The 21,962-nt window shown below is 38.6% G+C and overlaps 1 protein-coding gene across 2 annotated transcripts; it reads left to right on the forward strand.

Annotated features, from left to right (window-relative positions):
* Nucleotides 1-218: 218 nt before the first annotated feature.
* rundc1 (RUN domain containing 1) lies at nucleotides 219-20,463 on the forward strand. Of its 2 annotated transcripts, XM_041231550.1 has the most exons (6): nucleotides 219-989; nucleotides 3,511-3,519; nucleotides 10,790-10,948; nucleotides 12,918-13,116; nucleotides 13,506-13,580; nucleotides 16,481-20,463. In XM_041231550.1, exons 1-6 carry the CDS (start codon nucleotides 588-590, stop codon nucleotides 17,347-17,349), a joined length of 1,713 nt encoding a protein of 570 aa, XP_041087484.1. In that variant the 5' UTR covers nucleotides 219-587; the 3' UTR covers nucleotides 17,350-20,463. The 2 variants fall into 2 exon arrangements, with proteins under 2 accessions (XP_041087484.1, XP_041087485.1); XM_041231551.1 differs by lacking the exon at nucleotides 3,511-3,519 and having other exon boundaries at nucleotides 384-989.
* Nucleotides 20,464-21,962: the final 1,499 nt, after the last annotated feature.

Here is a 21,962-nt window from a genome sequence, read left to right on the forward strand (position 1 = left end):
AGGGAGTGGGAGGGGAGAGCGCTGAACATAGAGGTTACCCTGTGAGAATGAATTGGTGATTCACGGCCAATATCCCACGAACCTTTGGTTTAGGGTTAGGTTGTTGTTATGAAATGTTAGTTTCAGTGCCTAAATTCATCGCAGCCTGTGTGAGTCTGCGTTCTGCAGCAATGCTTAGCAATCGCCACAATAGTCAGACTTTGATTGGCCGATAATCAGGTGATAATGTGTTTTTATTTGATCCTCCGACGCCTAAACGTCTGCTGTGTCCTAGGATAAATATTGTGCATTTCCTACAAATAGTACCATAATATTGAATAGACAAAAATCGGGTATAAATCAATAAAAACCGCCGCCCAGTTTAAAAAAAAATACTTAAATATCAGCATTTTGAATAAAATAGCTCTCACTGTCATTTTATTGGTTTGTGGGCAGTGTTTCGGTTTAGCTGACGTCACCTACTGCGAAGCTTTTTCCAAAATGGCGATGCACCTGCTGGCACAGTCGTAATGACAGCAACTAGAATTTAGGTTTAGGTTTTTAATTTTCTTACGTAATAATAAATCTAACCAAACAAACAAACAAACATGTCAACAGAGGAACTGTCAACGTCGGACAGCGAGCCGGGGTTTGCCGGGGGAATACGATGGGCGCCTGTGGGAGCGGTGGCAAACTCAGAGGAAGAAAATGAGGTGAACGTGAAGAGGTGTCCCCCGGAGCCGCGGCCGGCTGGCTTTGTGCCGGCAGGAGGGACGACAGAGATGGCAGAGAAGCTCATGAAGCTGGAGGAAGAGCAGGATCTCCTGAACTCGTCCCTGCTGGCCCTCACGTCCCATTTCGCCCAAGTGCAGTTCCGGCTGAAGCAGATCGTGCACGCCCAGAGCGAGGAGAAGGAGAGGCTGTTGCTGGAGCTGGAAGAGTTCGCTTTCAAGGGCTGCCCGCACGTTTTAGGAAGCTGGTCTCAGGGTGCACGGCGGCTGGAAAACTCGGTAAGATCACAACTCTCAACCCGTAGGTTTGCTCAGCTGTCGTTGCTGTTGTTGTTATTAATCTCTGGTACATTCTCCACCTGAAAAATACAATTACTTGGTTTCTGTTTCCATACAACCCAAGACGGATTGTTTCTGAATGTAAGGGCCGCTATATATATATATATATATATATATATATATAGATATATATATATATATAAATATATATATATATAGTATATATATATATATTGCTTGAGGGATCATATATCGGGGTACTCGCTTGAGCTGTGTTATATAGCAACTCCAGTACATATATAAAGATATGTGAAACCTATGTGTAATGAGGCACAAAAGCGTTAAAATATGAATTGTATTTTTGACTTGAATTTACTGCGTAGACACGTTACAAGAAGAAAAGAAACCCGCTAGTGTGCTTTTCAGCACAAGCTGACTGGAGCATTTTCACAAGGAAGAAAAGGGGCCTTTTTGAATCGGTATGGCAGACTCAAGATTCAGCATTATCTATTCCGCCAGCTGACAGCCAGCCTGCAGAATTGTTACATAGCTTTTTAACCAACACAGACCAGATGCATTTAGTGGTTTTATAGACCTGCACATAAGAGTGGGGAATAGTTCATACTGTAGCCAAGGAAGATTCATACATGTCTGACCTGCCCTCCAAAGACCACAAAATATCAGATTTTAAAAGCAGTTTTACATATTTAAAAGTTGCAATTATAATATTATTGGTTAACATAATCTTATTACCGCGTGGTCATAACCCCTATGTTTGATTTACAGTGTTGTATGTCACAGTAACATTGTACTGTCATATACAGTTCGTTTCAGCCTTACGGAATGTCTATTTTATGGAATTATATAACCCGGTCAATGGATTTTTTAAAACAATGGATTTTTTAAAACATGGTCTTCCTGAATTGCAAGATTGAAATATAGGAACACCAGCTCTTTCAGTTTGTCTTCCAAAAGAGAACGCCTCCGATCGGACGGGACAAGATCGTACAGAGAGTTGCTGTGCTCAGCATCAGCTTTATTTGTTACTGCATTTATGTATCTGAAAGCTAATGTTTTCAAATTAGGAAGACAGTCAGCTGTCGTTGACCAAAACAAGTCGATGTCAGTTACCCCTGGCTATAGAGCGCTCTGGATCGCATTGTGTGCCACCTCCACAATGTGCAAAGCAAATCAAATAATCTTTTACTCTGTCTTTTGCTGATATTTGAACGTGGGACCTTTGTCGTGGCATTTCCTGGCAAAATCGACCAATGGTCCCTTTATCCTAAGTGTGATGCAACATTTTTTTTCTATCCTTCTCTGTTAACTGCGATATTGTTTAATATTACGCGCCTATGCGTGGTGATAAGTTTTGTGCGTAAGATTACGCGGGCGCGTAATCGCGTAATTCCTTGGGTGTAACATTATGTTTACTGCAGCGTTTCATGAAAAATAGCTTGTTTAATTATAAGAACATAAGAAAGTTTACAAACGAGAGGAGGCCATTCGGCCCATCTTGCTCGTTTGGTTGTTAGTAGCTTATTGATCCCAAAATCTCATCAAGCAGCTTCTTGAAGGATCCCAGGGTGTCAGCTTCAACAACATTACTGGGGAGTTGATTCCAGACCCTCACAATTCTCTGTGTAAAAAAGTGTCTCCTATTTTCTGTTCTGAATGCCCCTTTTTCTAAACTCCATTTGTGACCCCTGGTCCTTGTTTCTTTTTTCAGGCTGAAAAAGTCCCTTGGGTCGACACTGTCAATACCTTTTAGAATTTTGAATGCTTGAATTAGGTCGCCACGTAGTCTTCTTTGTTCAAGACTGAACAGATTCAATTCTTTTAGCCTGTCTGCATATGACATGCCTTTTAAGCCCGGAATAATTCTGGTCGCTCTTCTTTGCACTCTTTCTAGAGCAGCAATATCTTTTTTATAGCGGGGTGACCAGAACTGAACACAATATTCAAGATGAGGTCTTACTAGTGCATTGTACAGTTTTAACATTACTTCCCTTGATTTAAATTCAACACTTTTCACAATGTATCCGAGCATCTTGTTAGCCTTTTTTATAGCTTCCCCACATTGTCTAGATGAAGACATTTCTGAGTCAACAAGCAGTATAAAATAAATAAATAAAATAAAAACATGTCGGGATTGGTAATGATTTGTCGCAATTAACATTTTATTGCAGCCAGTTTTCTTATCTGTCTTCAGGTAAAAGTGTCCTTTTCAAATGAAATGATAGCCAGTAAAATCTTAGTGAAGCTAGACTTCTTAGACTCCATTTACATTTTGGTAAAGTTTGAGACATTTTTTTCTGAGACGCTGGTCAAGACTAAGGTATCTGTTTAGTTTTACTGAAGGGAAATATCAAGTTAACAGTAGTTGTGGGAGGCAATGACAATGTTGCAGTACAAACTAATAAAGGGCAAGGCGGTGGGTTTTGACACGTTGCCAAGTATACTGAACTGTAACCTGATTTTAAATGTTGTTTTTCTTTTTATTCACATGCTTTACTTTTAGGAGGATTTGGTAAGTACTTTTCAGAACATTGTTCTGATTATTTGTATTTATTCTACTGGAGCTTGTGCACAGTTAGTGATGTGAAGATTACATTTTCATGCATACATCTGCTAAATGTTAAATAATTGCTTTTTGATATTTTCAATATTAAAATGCTTGGGGCTGAGTGCCCAAGCAGTTAGTAACCTGCCATAGGCATTTGAAGTCCAGGCTAGATGTTTATAAATGTAAGAGCCAGCATCATCTAGCCCACAGGAGTGTATTGCCAACAATACAAAATAAAATTGAATCTTAATTCCGTTCATTAGATGGAGCAGGCTCTTACTTTATAAAGACACTGGTTAGCCAGGGTATATACCGCTACTGAACTTGGCTCAAAGCACACAGAAAATATAAAATAGCTAGAGCTTGGGTAGATGTACTGAAAAGCTGCGCAGGTCGCAATAGTCTCAAACCAGTTGCAAACAAGTCACAAGTCTAGGTTGAAATGTACTAAACAAGCTCAGTGCTGTTAGTGACTTTTTAGGGAATGCTTTGCGGCAGCAGTTTTTCTTTGCGGTTCAACCTTAGATGAGTGTGTATTTATGGGCTTTCCTGGAGGGTTCTCAAATATTATAATGAGATGTACTAAAGCTGCCGGGAGTTGTGACATTGCAGTAATACTTAAAACATCATAACGTGTCAGTGTGGCACCATGATCTATTTTGTATTAAATGTCTAGGCTACTAAGTACGCCAAGTTAAAAATAATAATTAAAAATATATTTTAGGTTACCGGTAGCCATAAAAAGAAAGTATGCTAGGTATTCATTTTGATTTTGCTGTTGTAATGTACTATATAGGCTTACCTTAAAGATTTATATTTTTAGATACTGTAATGTGTAGCCCCAGAACACATTGTTATTTCAGTGCAGTGATTTATACATTTAAAATACACTGAGCACTATAAATGTATGTGTATGAGATTTATTGTATTTTTTTTAAACCCGACACCTCCTAATGTCGGACAGACACGTCTCATTTAGATCATTTGGTAAGCAACCAATGGTTGTTTAAAATGGGCGTCTAATGCCCCCATTAGATCATCGTTCATATATAAACAATTTCTAGCAGTGCCATAGGGGGTTAAAAAGAAAAGACCCTTGCAACGACGAGGCAGTCGATTGTTTTGCAGAAGGCAAAAAAAAGTTTGCTGGAGCAACCATTAAATGAAAAATGTGATAAAACACAAGCAAGCGATGCCATGGCTGGAGTTTAATAACGATAGTGGTCACATGACTGGTCTCCAGCCTCTGCAACGGTAACGTTTGCTAGCCGCTGTTACAAAACCGGTACATTACGTTAATGAGACATTCAAACAAACAAAATGCCAAGTAGAAGCTTCACGACAGGCAATGGAGAGTGTAGATAAGTAGAATAATAGATACGTCAGAGGTTTTGTTGAGCAGGTTCGCAATACAAATTATTTGCCTGAAGCAACACTAGTGTGAATGACGATGCAGTTAAATGCAAAAGTGCCTTTTTTGCCCTTAAAAAAATTATAATAATATTTATTTTTATATAGCGCCTTTAATAGTGGACCACCATCACAAAGCGCTTTACAAGATATGAGACGAGGGTGTGTGAACTATGCATCAGCTGCAGAGTCTCTTACAACAACGTCTCACCTGAAAGACCGAGCACAAGGAGGTTAAGTGACTTGCTCAGGGTCACACAATGAGTCAGTGGCTGAGCTGGGATTTGAACTAGGGACTTGCTGGTTGCAAGCCCATTTTAAAATTGACTGGAGCATAGGGGGAAAATCCCCTTGAATCCCTGAAATTCAAGCCCTGAATAGTATAAAATGCTGTATGAGTAATTTAAAGTAGAACCCTTCATAATGATCCCAGTGTGAATATGTTGATGGGACCAAATGGAAGTATTGGAAATCAAAGAGTGTTTGTCCACAGGATGACAAATTGCCATTTGCAGAATTAGCCTCCTTGATTTAGATGAGGCTTATTTAAATTGAACAGCATAAATCATGGTCATGAAAAAGCGTATTTAAGGATTCCAGGGGAGATGGAAACTCTTACCATCTGCACAATGAAATCAGGCTGTAAATATAATGTTGCTAAGCAATCCAATCAAGAAGAGGGTGTGAAGCACAGGTCAGAGAATTTCTGTGTGGAACTAAAGATGGATGTGCGTGTTTTTCTGGTAAAGGTTTGCTTTCTTTTTCAAATCAACTGACATCCTTTCGTTCTTTGTATTTTTATTGTTTGTTTTGTGTCTTCATTCAAAATGTGAAGCCATATGCGCGCGTGTCAATATACAATAAGATCTAAGCTTGATATACTGCCACTGTTTAAATATTAAATATTTAGGAACAAACCTGGCATTGTACTTGTTAAATTAATTGGACCCTGTCACACTTTGTGCTGACGTCAGACCAGGAAGAAAATGGACACGCAGGCAAGTACAGTGGGGTGAGACGCTAATGCGCTAGTTTCTTTATTAATTAAATCACCGAAACAACAGATTAACAAAATAAAAGGACTATATAAAACACTACAAACATTCAAACAACCAAAGCAAATGCTGTGCGGTACAGTGATCAGCTTGGCAGCAGTTGCTTATAATTCATAGATCTCTTGTGCTTACGTTCCACGTCTGAAAACTCAACTTTGAGCGGCTGATCTGCTCTTTTATACAGCTGTGCCTGGGCTCGATTGCTTGCTGATCATTCAGCTGAGCTCAGGCACATTCTACACGTGAAGTGATTTGGCAGGGAAAGTCTCTGCCAACCTAAAACACCTATGAACACCAAACATTCACTTTAAATAATAACAGCACACAAGACAAAATACGCACAGGCACATGGTCTACCCCACCACAGACCCGTATAACTTTATTTCTCAAATTTTTTTTCATACACTAGCAGACCTTTTAGATTGTGTTTGGGTATATCTGATTAAACCCCCCTTTTTTTAATGCAAAGTTTACAAATAATTACAAGCCGTGATTATGAGGACCCTCTGTGTGCGCATGTGTAATGGGCAATGTTGTGTGCCATTGCGGATTCTGTTCCGTTGATGAGATGAGGTTAAAAGCTAATTCAGTGCATCATTTTTGCATGGTGGTTAAGATGCTTGCACCAAGCCTCTGCCCTGTCTTTTGATTTGAACCCCTTTCCTATTCATACTGCAATATAAGTCACATATCAGAAATATATAGCTGCCATCCTGCGCATAAAACACCACACCTTGTACCTTTTGTGAAAATGCATCAGCCTGTTAACTTAAGTCCTTTAAACTTTGAAATTGACGCTAGTATTTCCACAACACAGCACCTAAAGGCCTACACGCATTATTTAGATTCTGGACTGAACCATGTTGTGGGGGTGGGTTAAAGTTATGTTTTACAAAAAGTATTTTACATTTGAAAGCTATTTCTGAGTACAAACTTTAATTTGTGTGAATTGTAACAAGTTGCAAATTGCACATTAAGGGATACCCTGCAGAAGACATATTAATGTATATCTAAATACCCATTGGGAGATTTCATACATAAAAATGACTAGTGCCTTTTAGCCTCAAACCTTCATAGCATTTTGAAGCAAATAAACAAGTAAAACGACAGTGCTGTCTGGTCCTTTACAGAGAAAAAAGAAAGTAATAGCAGTGAGGCACAGGAATAGAGGGTGTAACCCGGTGTCCACAGAGTAGCTCTCAGTGCATCTGCTGTAATAAACCAGAGTGTAACCCTAACCAGTCCCCTTACAGCACCCTGCCTGTTGTGGCTGTACAGCCAGAGGCTGCGCTTAATTTCCTGTTCATGCGTTCCTGAAACACACAAAGCGTCCCTTCCATCAAATACTAAACGATCAGTTGTTAACACAAAGGCTAATAAACTCCAAGGATGTGCATTTTAGTAGATTTACTCCGAGCTGTATCGTAGTTTAAACAGTCTGTCTGTGTCTAGATATACATATGAACACCAGACTAGTCAAGTCCTCAAACCTCGAGCCTGTGTCGTAAAGGGTCCGACTCCTTGACTTCAAGTTCCGAGGTCCGAGTCCATGAAACAAACTCAAATAAAGTCATTCAGCTAGTGGTAGATGTTTAGAGAACAGTTTCCCTAACGGTTATTGTTTGATATCCCTCAGGGAAAATGCACAAGTACAAAATAAAAATGCAAAAATGATTTTTCAAGCTAGATTATTCTATTCACATGTCTTTTTCAACTTGTCTGTCTCTGTCGTCTTTTCTTTTGGAATTGGAATGCTGTTTGAATGTACCTGAAGTTTATAGAAAAGCTTTAAGTTCAATTTTGTGGATGTTGTTTTTCACTTTGATAAAAGCCGTGATCTGGGCTATAGAGCCAGCGTAGAGTTGAAATGTTACATATTCAGAATGTGGCGTGTGTACCAAAACTTGACTTGTGTAATGTCAGAAAATGGTACGCTGTCAGATTTTTGGTACAGGTGCAATCAATTGCGATCTCTTGCCAAAAAGTGATACATTTACCATTAGTTATACATTAGGTTTTTTTGCAAACTTAAACTGGAATCAGACAATTAATTAATCTAAAAAGAAAAGCAATTCACCACAAAGTTGCACAAATAAAAACAAAAATGTAGACGAGCCAACGTATTGTGCAGTACATGTTTAACGCGTACCTGAAAATAATACTAATATTTAAGCGCTGCTGCGCAGGTTTGTTCAACAAAAATATGAAAACAAAACACAAAATAAAGGTTATAACAAAACGATCATGTACCACAAAAATGAACACATAAAAGAACCCTCACCCAAGCAGTGCTATCGCTGTGAGGTACTCGGACATTTCAGAAGCACGTGTCTTTCGCCCGACGCTCTCTCTAAATAGAGTTCTTTAGCTCCCTTAAATACTATGTGGCCAGGGATCATAATTCAGTCAACACCTGGCTGCATTCTTTATGTGTATTTGCCAACCACCACCACAAACACACCCAAAACCACCAGGGTTGATCTTAATTTCCAGCCCTGCCATATCTAACACACACTTTTTCATATTTACACTTTATATTTAAACACGAAAATGTCTTGCTTGTAAAATTGATTGATTTTTGTTTTAACCCCACAGTTCCATTTTTGTAGTAACATTAATATCATGCTTTTGCTTTTATTAATAATACTGAAATTAACTCTAAATAAGCAAATCAAGTTGTTACATCACAAAGACTACAAAATGTTAAAAACACAGTGAAGTTGTCTTGGGCATCATGATTGTGGTATGTTAGTCACTACATCCTGCTCCTCCTATTTCTATTACAAATGTTCTGCTCTTTAGCCAAAGAGAACAATCCTATCTTCTGATAACTTTCATAACTGGTGCCAGCAATGTCTAAAAGTAAATATCCTTCTTAATGCTGCGTAAGTCAAATATGAGGCTTATTGCTGCCACCTACAGGTCTGGAGTGTTTAATCAATTCTGTTATAGTCTAGAACAGTTTTTATTTATTTATTTATTTTAAACAAGCAAGTATTTTTCGGTCATTGCTGCAGTGTAATAGATTACCACGAATATGTACGTCTGCATCCCTTTCCCATTCTGTGCTTCCCGTGAATGTGCTTCTCTCTGAATCAACGCAGGGTCAATGAACTCTTAAAACCAAGCTGTACATAGCTGGTGTACATCAGCAGTCTACGGTCACCAGCCTGGTAATGGCGCTTTGCAGTCTGTGAGAATTGCACAAAACACATTTCACATCTGGGTTTCTGCTGACCTTGGTGAAATGAAGAAGAAACGCAGATTTTAACTATTAATGCGCTTTGTCTCGCACCATGTATCATGCTCAGACATACCATTCCTGGGCCATGAGGGTGCAGAAATGGCATCTCTGTTGCCATGGCAACTCTGACAGCATCTCAAGCCAGGGCGGGGCTTGAATACCACCTGCAGAGGCCTGTGGGTTTGCTTGCAGTGCTGTTGCGATTGTGTCCTGAACTATCTTAGGGTTTTCTTTGTTCATGAATAAAGTTCTTTTGATTAAAACTTGCCTGAAAAAGACTGCCTGGTTATTTCTAAGAAGAAAACAAACCTTACAGGGATCCTGGAAAACAATAAAAGGGGAATTGCAAAGTACAAACAACACAATAAAAACATGTGTGGTTCAGACATAACCAGTGGCATAAAGAGATCAAAGAATAGCAGAAATAAGACCTGTATCTACAAAGGTTTGCAGAAGTATTCACTCCCTACCAATAATGTCACATTTTGTTGAATTACAAATTGCAGCAATTACTGCTATGAGTCTTTTTGGATAGGCCTCTACTAGCTTTGCACAGTAGGATGGTAACATTTTTGTGCATTCTTCACATGAAATTCCTCCAGTTCTGATAAATTTATTGGTGACTGTCAATGGACTGCAATTTTCAAGTCCTGCCATAAATTTAAAAAAGTCAGCACTTGACTGGGCCACTCAAGAACATTAATTCTCTTCTTGTTCAACCACTCCAGTGTGGCTTCGGACTTTTGCTTCGGATCATTGTCCAGCTGAAATGTGAATTTTATGTGAAGCTGCAGTAGCAAAGGGGTTGAATACTTCTGCAACTGAGATTAATCTTTTTCTCTATAAATCTTATTTATTTATATTCTATATGCATATGCAAAGTAGTTTGTGTAGATTCTACTTGTAAAGTCTAATTTGAAAATGTCGTGGCATACGCTCAGGTGCCAACAAAATGTGAAAACTTTGCAGGGGGTGAATACTTCTGCAAACCACTATTTTATTAATGTGGACTGAAGGAGAAGCAATGGCAGGAGGTCCTAAGGTTTTTCAGGAAGATTCCCCAAATCTTTAAAACTAGAGAATAGAAAAATTATCAAATTCCATATTTATACTATCAGAGAAACAGTTCCACATCAGGAATTAACATGCAAAAGACAATTCTCCCAAGCATGTTTAAACCCTTGCAACAACCAAATTAGCAGAATCCAGAGGGGTAAACTATTAACAGTGCTCGTCCTTTCTCCAGAGCACTGAAATAGGGAGTTATCAAGCCTTTAAAAACCTTAACGACAAAACAATAGCAGTGAAAAAGCCTCCGGTTCACAGATGAGAGCTGGCCTAGTTTTGTGTACAATGATGTGTGAAAGGGGAATGCTCCTGAACTGATCTGCCCCATGAATTATACAGTACAACAAACTGGTAAATATATCCCCATAATAAATTCCAATTCCAATTCAAAGGTGCTTTAAGAAGATGACTTGTAGATTTCTGTTAATAAGTGCTGCTGCCCTCTGTGCCCCTGCAGAGCGAGCGAGAGAAGCGGGAGCACCTGGAAGCCCAGCGAGGGAAGCAGCGAGAGTTGATCATCCAGCTCAAGACCCAGCTCGATGACCTGGAGAGGTTTGCCTATCAGGAGGGGAATTACGACTCGCTCCCCCAGTCCATGGTCATGGAGAAACAGCGGGTAAGAGACCTCCAGCTCTGAGGAATGCTTTTAGGTTGTGCCTTGACAAAACTGCAACAAAAAAAGAAACTCTAGAAAAGGATTTTGATAACTGCAAAATGGTTTACTGTAAAACATTTTAAAAAGCAATAAAAAAATGTACTATATAAATGGAAATGGGCTTTTAAAAAGATTCATCCATAATTATAAACCGTCCTGGTGGTATATGTAGCAATACTAAAAAAAATTACAGAATTCTACGATCAATGTTTCAACTGGAAGTCTTGTTTCTGAATTAGAAACACAGGGTCATGTTTGTGAAGCATTTACTCCTTTATTAACGCCTGTTAATTTTCCAAAACTAGAACCAAGCAACTAAGTTATTTAATTCAAGTTCACTTTGGCGCTCTCAAGGTGTTTTGCTTTTCATTAACATTATTTTTTCTCCTTTTCAATTTTTTTTTTTTTTTATAATTAGACTGGAGGAAACAAGTTTGATGATAAATACATATTTTAGATGAAAAAACTTTCATTACTGAATAAGGAAACAGACTTGCAATGGAAAGTGTTGACTGCATAGTGCGAGTGCTTTTTGCTGCAGTACCACTGCACACCCTGCTGACTGAAAGTGAACATGCTGCTATATGTCAAATTCATAATGGACTGTAGAATCAACATTTATTTTTATGTAGCACAGAATTTAATTTTTATTGCAACAATAAAAAGCAAACTAGTTTATGCCTATTGAGCTTCATCAGGGGTGTAAAGCAAGGCACATTTAAATATAACTTAAAGCCACTTCTTAAATAATTAATTTCATTAGGTAGCTACACATCTGCTGTGGTGCAGGAAAAAAAACATATGCTATGTGAAATATATTGTAATCCATTTTGAAATAATGAAATACCAATGCCAATGTGTTTTTGTCATATTATTTAAACTTTTCCAAAGATCATTTCTTTCTTGCTGAAACATTCTTGTATTTCATTTTTAAAACAAATTGAGCAAACTTTGCACCTTGAAGCATTGTACATGTCAGACCTTGATATTGGTGAGTGAGAACTGTTTGCTTAAAAGTTCACAGTTGGGATGTATTATCAACCTTTTTGAGGGAGGGAATCCTGATTGATTTAATAGTTCTTTACACATAGACACTAGACACACGTTTGTCTAATGCATTCCTACGTTTTTAATGTTTGTCAGGCTCCATGAAGGTATGTTCTGGTATAAAGCCATATGTTCTTTTTTCAGCCTCTTAAGTAATTACATTTTTAGCTTGTGATAGACCGTACACCGTATGCTTTGCTCAGCCATTGATCCAATGATTTAAAGCCAATGGCTTTATAAGTTTAATGTTCAATGTTAAACACAGTGCTGTACTGTAGGAATGGCTATTTCAGATGTTTATGCTGCATTGGGCAACTTTGAATCCGAAATAATATAAGGGGATATGATCACAATTTAAATAACATTTAACTGGGGAAGTTTTTTGAAAATGAAAATCCATGTAATAAAGATGCATCTGGACTGCAGTCATATTCTTTTGCTTTGATTTAATGAAGAACAATTGATGTCTGAGTTCAACATTAATATTGCTGAGCTTTTTGCTCTGTTTTGTTGAATGCATTAATCCAGAATTGGGCAAACAGTGATTACACTGTAAAATAAATGCTGTTAGACGGCTGTGGGATGTTTTAATATTTAGGTCCCCCGCTGTTTATATAATAGACCCCATATACTCATGTACAAGGAGGTCCCTGGGGGGAAAAAACATAGTAATCAATTACAATTCACGCCTTTATTAGTATTTGAGAAATATATAAAAAGACATGCATTCAAAGGCATTTTAGAAGTGATTGGGAAGAGGCCATCATTTAAAGAAGTGACAAGCCTGATGTGGCCCATGTTTTAAATCAGGTTCACAGTGTTGTATGCCGACTCCAGAAGTTTGCACTGTGCTGATGACCTCCCTGCTTGCTGCTGTGTGCAGGTAATCATTGACGAGCTCATTAAGAAGCTGGATGTGAATCTGAATGAGGATATCGGCAGCCTGTCCCCTGAAGAGCTGCGCCAGAGAGTGGACTCTGCCATCGCACAGGTTGTCAACCCAGCACGAGTCAAAGAGCAGCTGGTGGAGCAGCTGAAAACACAGATCCGGGACCTTGAGATGTTCATCGGCTTCATCCAAGGTGCTCGCAGAAGCCATAAAGGAATACTTTTAGAACACCTACATTTCCACAATGTTACATTTCCTACCAGTTTTATTATCCTGTCATTTGTGTTTTATTAGAATTCTGATATATATTGCATTGCTGTTTCTGATTAGATGTTTTTCTCCTACTGTTCTTGCTACTGTTCCTTCATGCTATGCTATACATTTATCTGAAGGGTAAGCACAAGGTTAAGCTCAGAAATCTTTTTAAATTGCAAAAGGTAGTACCGAAAGGGTACACCTCATCCATTGTATTCAATGGCAATGCTGTTTCATCAGTATGCTTACTTAAATGATTCAATAGTGTGATACTTTTGTGTACAGTTATCTACTTCAATTTCTAACTCTATTAATTTTATTTTAAAGATGAAGTTGGAAGCCCCATGCAATCTGAGCACTCTACAACCCCTGGTATGAGAGTGCCTCCTGGCAGAAAGAAAGGTCAATACTGCTGTACCTTAATAATGTTTGCTTAGTAGTTTGCTGAAGCTAGAATAACAGAACTATATATAGTAATTGTTTTGGGTGGGTGTTTGGGGAGGGGTTAGAATGGAAGGGAAAAAGCCTTTCCTGCTTAAAGTGCAATCTCGTCTTCTGTTTACTGACATGCTGTATCAGTCCATTCCAAACCAGGCCCTTGTTCCAACCAGGTAATCGTTCAGATGAACACCCAGGTTTTATAAATAACAAGTAGCATCAAATTAGTTTGATAGCTTTATTGTCCCCTTCTTAGGATATTTGATGTCCAATCTTTCTGACAGGTTCTTTCTGCAGATTTAAATGCATTCTTGCAGGGTGCAAAATAACCAGTGGCAATTGCTGCAGTACCCAAACCACTTGCTGCAATGCCTCCCAAAAAAAAAAAAAAAAAAAAACTTACGGCAAAAGTTTTCTATATGCCTGCCAGTCAACACCTCAACACCAGCACATCTGATCTACAACTCATTCACAAACTTGCTCAACATCCCGTTCTGTCACAATTCAATGAATTCTGCCTAATCTCCTTCTCCTCCGAGAAAATGACTGATAAACAATAATGTCTTATTGTTTCCAACATATACCACATTACACATAATTACATATTCTGTGATCATGTATTGTATAAGGAGACCTGATTCTATGCTTAAAATTGCAATACTTTAAAATGCAACGATGCAGTAAACATTCTGACTCCTTCCATGTCTTCAGTGTATATACATTGTTGCTAATTTATATAGATATTTCAATGACCCTTTTTTTTGTAATTCAGTGTTATCCGCCCCCCAAAAAACATCAACGCTAAAAATGAACACACAAATAGATAGATTTGCTTAAATCCTTACACCACAGAAAAGAGCAAGTAGCTGTCTGTCATGGTTCAAGTAGCAGCTCCCTGCGTTCTGAAACGAGTAGGAGAGATAACATAATAGAGAATGAAACGATATAGAGAAGTGGGTCAATTTCTGTTTTTATTTATTTTTGCATAATACTTTCCGACTACCTTGCTTTGTAGCTAGTAACGCGTGCTTTCATGAAAGGGGTTTGAATGTGTGTGCTTACAGCAGACGTTTTTATTCCTGTATCAAGTGTCCAGCAATACACCACAACAAAACTTCAATCCTTTGCAACTGTAAATTTCAAGAAGTGTATAAAACGTTTCTCAAATGTAAACATCTAATATTATATACAACCATCTGTTCATCACTGTGATGCAGAGCACTCTTCATTGCCTGATGAAGTTTCTATTTCAAGTTTTTTTTTAACAGATTTTCGCTGTGTGCAAATGTTGGTATTAGTTTATTAGTCTAGTGTCCCGAGCTGCTACTGTAAAATGATTTTAAAAAATGAAAAAAAATATATATATAATGTTGTACCGCTATTTGTTTCATGTAGCACTAGTATGTAAGTGTGAAATGTTTACTTAACTGGGATATCGAAAGCTGACAACAGAGCAATTCGGTTAGCGTTAAAACCTTTACCCACTATAAACACACAAAAGCTTCAGTGAAAACGACGACCGTAGCGTTACACACTTTATTACTAGAAAATGAGACTTTGTGGAACGACATTTTCAAGTTTGTATAAATCAGTGGCGTGCTTTAAAAATACTTGCATTGCACATTTGGTATAATTAACTTTAAGAATAAGAGCGATGTTGACAAAGCATAGCATGCTATCTCGTTGTAAACTGGCCCAATTACTGCCTGTTTGTTCTCGTTCATGATGCTGTTTGAGACAGAATGTTCAATGTTGACACAACTTTACAACCCACAACTAATTCCAACCCACAAGCCATTCTGGAGGATGTCCTGTATCAACTCCAGGACTCATTTTTTCCTTATCCTCCTAGTCTGTCAAAGCGCAAACACCATCTAATAAACACCTACTTTTCCCTTTTGTCTGGTTGAATATACAAAGTGTTCGCTAGATGACGCTGGCTCTGGAAAGACTCTGTGACCCAACAAACTTGACCCTGCTGTTCAGAAAAGGTTTGTTCAATCAAAACCCAAACTGACTCAACATCCCTGGTGTCCCGTAAAAAGGCATTCCTTATCTTGCAGCTTAGCAACGTAAAGTACAGGCAGGAACATGTGGTGACAGTAACTCGGTCCATTTATAGCCTAGAAAACTGAAAGCAAGTTCTTAAAATCAACTTTTCTTAATTTTCTTGAGAATTCTAGGTGCTGCGTTTTGTACAATCTGTATTCAAGACAGGGCCTTATCAAAATACGACCAGCAAATAGGAAATTACAGAAGCCATTCCTAGATTAGACACACTCACAAGCCAGCCTTTCGGCATCGGACAAAGAGAGACCAAGCCTAATTTTAGCAATGTTTTTTAGATGGTAGAAGGAGACCTTAGTGGTATTTCGAATATGGGCTTCAAATGTTAACTCAAGATAAGAAATAACTCCCAAACAACATTTGAGTAATTCCGATCAGAACAGCTCAGAATGGTCATTAAAGAAATGTTTTAAAAGGTTATGTAATTTTTAGATCCTCTTAAAAAAAAAAAAAAAAAAAAAAACTGGTTGGAACAAGGCTTCTCAATTCAATAAAGACGGATTTGGAACAAGGTCCCTGACTTGAAAGGATAGAAAGTAGATGGGCACTACAAGTTCCATATATGCCATGTTTCCATTTGCCACTGGAACTAGACTATAGCTGGGATTGAGGGCTGGCAGAACTCGATCTCTCCAACTTGCATTGATGGTGGAAGTTACCTAATGAGAGTCCAATATTAGAACTTAGAGTTTTATGGGCTGGTTTTATTGTGGAGATGGAAATGTGACAATAGAGGCTGCGGTGATTAAGAAGCCCCTTGCCAGGGGTTCCTGATGGAAATTTTCTTGTTCTCCTAGTGGATCCCGAGCAGGTGAAGAAGATCAGAGAGACAGGGCTGCAGCTGATGAGGCGGGCTCTGGCCGTGCTGCAGATCTTCGCTGTCAGTCAGTTTGGCTGTGCCACCGGGCAGATCCCCCGCGGGCTGTGGCAGCAGGACGAGTGGAGCCAGGACTTCACGCCCCTGCTGCAGAAGCTGGAGTCAGCAGTCGAGAAGGTGAGGCAGCAGGCTCTGAGGAGGCAGCAGCACGAGGAACACGTCATCAGCTACACCAGCTCTCGCAGTGCTGCTGCAGGGGGCCGGGACGAGCTGACCACCGCCGTGCGCAAAGAGCTGGCCATGGCTCTGCGGGACCTCATGGCCCATGGTCTCTACGCTCCCTCCCAGGGAATGAGTCTGGTCTTGGCCCCCATCTCCTGCCTGCTTCCCACTTTCAGCTCCTCCCCACAAACGCTGCACCCCTGGGAGCTCTTTGTCAAGTTCTATAACGCCAAAAACGGCCGTGCGTTTGTGGATTCCCCTGCCCGCAAGCTCTCGCAGTCTTTCAGCTTGCCTGTGATGGGGAGCGCCGTGGTGACGCCCAAGCAGTCTCTGCTTTCCGCTGTCCACTCCGTCCTCCAGGAACACGACCCCTACAAGCGTGGCGCAGACTCTGAGTTCAAGGCGCTGGTGTGCATGGCTCTGAACGAGCAGCGCCTGGTCTCCTGGGTGAATCTGATCTGCAAGTCTGGTGTCCTGGTTCAGTGTCACTACCAGCCCTGGAGCTACATGGCCCGGACTGGCTTCGAAAGCGGCCTTCAAATACTGAGCCGGCTGAGCACCTTGCAGTTCAACCTGCCCGTTGACTTGGCCGTACGCCAGCTGAAGAACATCAGAGATGCGTTTTGACAAACTACTACGTTTTTTAAAAATATTATTATGTTAAGAATATTCTGGACCGGTTCATTGATATCTGTAGTTGACGGAAAGCATCTAATTGTCTACGCCGTGATCATCATTTGTCACCCATATTTACATTTTTTCACTATTAAAAGTAAAAGTAAACTTTCCTAATAATCCCTTTATGAACTCTAAACCTGTTACATGTTTTGTCTGCCAAGAAGTAGGAAATTAATTGGACCATTTGAGACAATCTTCCAGTTATAAATTAGTTAACTGTAAACTAAAGAAACGTGTCCATTCTGGCCAATGAAAAAGCATTATGAAGTGCTTTCCTCCTAAATTGAAATCTGCATCATCAGGAACTGGTTGAGTCTCAAGGGCTTTACCACTAATCCTAGTAAATCAGGTTTGTGCTGGAGGCTCCTGTCAGCAGTGCCATGGCGTCAACCGGTGCTTCTGTTTTGATAAGGCTTGCAAGCAGGTAAACATGATTCAGCGTTTACCATGGCCAGCTTTCACGTGTCTATTTTGCTATGCTTTCTTCATCTCTCCATTGCACAGAATCATAACTTCTGTATTCTATTGAGATGGACTGCTAAACAATGCTATTTTTGTAGTTTCCAACATCAACCATTCCAAAGACAACTGCCATGTTGAAAGTTAACATTAGGGTACGTGCTACTCGCAGTCAAAGGGGCCATCTACAAGTGCTCTTTCTGTGCTCTTATTAGGCAGGGATTCACTAGACAGGTTTGTTTTTGTTTTTTCTCCAATCTATCGTGTGACTGTACAAGATGTATAATTTTGTTTCATTTGCCACTTCATATTTAGTTTTTCAACCTCAGGAACTTGTCTTTGCTATTAGACTACATATAAAAAAAATCCAGTAAATATATATAATATTATGAGGCTTTGTGAGAACAGCTGATGCTTTAGAAGAGTGCGAATGTCTTAGTTTGAGCTGGTGATCAGGTCAAATCTATTTTTTTTTTTTTTGTCATTGTTATTATTGTATGTATGTATGTATGATTTCACCTCTCTTCTGTGATCATGTGCCCTTTTAATTTTTTTTACATTTTAACATCAGCACAAGATCCACTCCTAAGCAATGTCCTTGCATGGTCCTAAAGTGTGTGAACAGCGTCCAGTGATTCTTCCGGATTGCATTTTTTAAAACTCTTTTCACTGACTGCTTGATTCCTTCAAGCAACCTTACAAAGTTGACCGGAAGTGAAGCGTTGAAGTATCTGCAAGGAGCATTCGATAAGTGTTCATCTCCAACAGCTTCAAATAAATTACCATTAAAAAAAAAAATCAAATTCACATTTACCACATTTTTTCATATAGGAACCTGTCAAATTATGGCAACGTATATTAGGTAAGATTTATTGGAATTATTTTGTTAACTCCACATACTTTTTAAGAATTGTTTTTGGAGGAGAAAATCCCTAATAATCCAATACAGCGCTCCCCCTTTTTACCACGGAATTGGTTATAAGGTGGTCATGGCTCCCGTTTGTCTAGAATGGCGTTACGCTATAAAATTTGTTCCTTGATATAAGGTGGAACACAAACAGCACGGTTTTGTAACTATGGGACCACTATAGCGCTTGAAGATTTGTCAGGGTAATTTCCCAATTTTCTTTGTTTAAACATTTTTCATGTACAAGATATATAATATTTGTCATTTTAGTTGTAAAAATTGAAGCCTCTAGTGCATTTTAAAGTTCTGTGATATCAAAACCATTGAAGGAACTTCATACAGCATTTATTACAGTGATAGCAATCATAAATGTTTTTTCTGAGTTTTAAAAAAAAAAAAAAAAAAAAACTGTGACTTGCCACCCTTATAAAAGTTTACCATAGTACAGTGAAAGCATAGGTAAGGATGGTAAAACCTGATTATTAAAAACCTGGCAAACCATGGTAGACTATGGTAAATGCATAGCATAACTACAAATCTACCAGGATAAACTTTTATAAGGGCAAGACTTATTAGACATCTTTACAGTGCCTGTAAGCTTTCTTGCTACTTAAATGAATGTATAAAATGAATCTTTAAAAGCTTAACAGCAGTGGAGACAAGGTTTACACTGATAAGCAAATAGCACTATTCTACTGTATATTGTGTTTAGGATTTCATAGTATGATATATTAAAGGAAAATACTGTTTGATTGCATGGTCATATTTTAGATGTTTGCGTTGTGACAGATCATGGGGCATGACTTATTTTCACTGTATTTCTTCCTTCCAAAAAAAAAAAAAAAAAGATTATTTTTGTAAAAGAATAGTAAAGCTGTAGTAGAAAAGTGACTTTTTATTTTAAACTGGAAATTTTTGTAATTCTGTTATTTTGAAATCATGTCTGATATAATGCATATCAAAGAAAAAAAACATTTAATACGTAAATTCTGAAGAAAATTATGAATTTATAATATTAAGGTCCCCTTTATTTATCCAATGCTAACCTGAGGGTTTATTTGGTGCTTGGGTATGTTTGTTTTAGAATTGTATTGAACTTATAGGAGAATTATCAAGTCATTATTGCTAGTAGTGGCAATCTTCTTCTTTTTTTTTCACTTGAAAAATATAACCTTTTTGGAAAACTGTAAATTGGTATAGACTGGTTCTACGTGGAAAGAAATCTTAAATTGAGGTTTGAAGACATCAAACATGAATAACATTTGTAATACTAAATGAAACCTTCTTTGGCCATTAGTGGATGATCCAGCTGTAATTAATTTGACAATAAGTGTTGTAGTTGCTTAGAAAATAATGATAGTAATGTTTATGATAAGGATCTGCACTTTTGGGTTCTGACATATTATTTTGTAACACTGTTTTGAATATTATGCAATAGAGGTACATAGTCGCTAACTGGTGCACATTTCCAAGCCTAGCCATTCATTGAGAAACATTACAGATTCAGGCACCTCTGAAATGAGAGTTTCCTGTTGATTTTCTCCCTGTATGTATGTTTTGCTTTATATTGTGTCCTATAGCTGTATTGTTTACATGTACCGTCCATAAGGAAGGTGTTTCTGTTTCGTGAGGTTATTTAAGGTGTTCTCTATGTACTTAATTTATCTTTGAAATGGTGTGTGTGTATATATGTGTGTGTGTATGTGTATATATATATATATATATATATATATATATATATATATATATATATATATATATATATATATATATATATATATATATTAATACAGTTCTGTGTAAATGTTAGTTTATTGTTAAATAAATGCAAATAATACATATTTTTGTTGGTTGTGTTGACCTGTTTTGTAACCTGTACAATACTAAACATTCCTTGTCTAGTCTACCTGATGCTATTCATAGTCATATTTTTATTTAATCAAAAACCAAAAATGACCCTTTTGAAAGCTGCACATGTTTTGCATATGTATTATATTGTGAACAAAGATTCTACAGCAGCTATCAGTAAACATTTCAATGTGATCGCATTGTTGGATTACGAGGGTCAAGTCCTGAAAGGAGCGTACTAACTGGGGACGATCCCGTGGTTAATACGGAGGACTGTACTAACTGGGGACGATCCCGTGGTTAATACGGAGGACTGTACTAACTGGGGACGATCCCGTGGTTAATACGGAGGACTGTACTAACTGGGGACGATCCCGTGGTTAATACGGAGGACTGTACTAACTGGGGACGATCCCGTGGTTAATACGGAGGACTGTACTAACTCGGGATCATCCCGTGGTTAATACGGAGGACTGTACTAACTCGGGATGATCCCGTGGTTAATATGGAGGACTGTACTAACTCGGGATCATCCCGTGGTTAATATGGAGGACTGTACTAACTGGGGATGATCCCGTGGTTAATATGGAGGACTGTACTAACTCGGGATGATCCCGTGGTTAATATGGAGGACTGTACTAACTGGGGATCATCCCGTGGTTAATACGGAGGACTGTACTAGCTGGAGATGATCTCTGGGTTAATATGGAGGACTGTACTAACTGGAGATGATCCCGTGGTTAATACGGCCAATGGGAACACACACGGAACACATGCAAACACAGTGGCTTACAGACTGGACCAATCACAGGAGACACAGAACATGCCCACGCAGGCTGACACAGACGAGGTAAACAAAACAGCGGGGAACACAATTACAGTACAGCACGCATCCATAGATCTTTACATTGCCTCCACCTTAGTCTCTTTGGGTCAATTGCAGCATACCAAATGTAGTCCACTTGATGTGTCTAACTATTAAATTAAGCAGGTTTAGACCACTTGATTTGTCTAAAGTTAGTACACCTTCTAATCTTGATTGCAGCGTACCTGAAGTTAATCTTCACAGGTGAATTATCTGCTAAATCAGACTAAACAGGATCCTGATTGCAGCGTACCAAATCAGATTTGCGATGATCCTCCAGTGGATTAATTTAGTACTGTGAAGGATAAGTACATCTGAAAACTTTATTATGTATATTTCTTATGTCCTTCACGTTCGGGCAGTCAGATCCGTGAGAATAAAGTCTTGCACAATATATATAGGCCCTACATTTTAAGTAGACTTTTTCATCATGTACCTTTGATACAGTTTTCAGTTAACGCAATACAATTTCAGTTAATATGC

The sequence above is a fragment of the Polyodon spathula genome, chromosome 28 (genome assembly GCF_017654505.1).
Source record: "Polyodon spathula isolate WHYD16114869_AA chromosome 28, ASM1765450v1, whole genome shotgun sequence".
Classification (NCBI taxonomy): domain Eukaryota; kingdom Metazoa; phylum Chordata; class Actinopteri; order Acipenseriformes; family Polyodontidae; genus Polyodon; species Polyodon spathula.

Coding starts and splice junctions, on each gene's coding strand:
- rundc1 (XM_041231550.1), top strand. CDS start 588: ATGTCAACAGAGGAACTGTCAACGTCGGACAGCGAGCCGGGGTTTGCC. Junction 10,949..12,917: donor TGGTCATGGAGAAACAGCGG/GTAAGAGACCTC, acceptor TGCTGTGTGCAG/GTAATCATTGACGAGCTCAT. Junction 13,581..16,480: donor GCCTCCTGGCAGAAAGAAAG/GTCAATACTGCT, acceptor TTGTTCTCCTAG/TGGATCCCGAGCAGGTGAAG.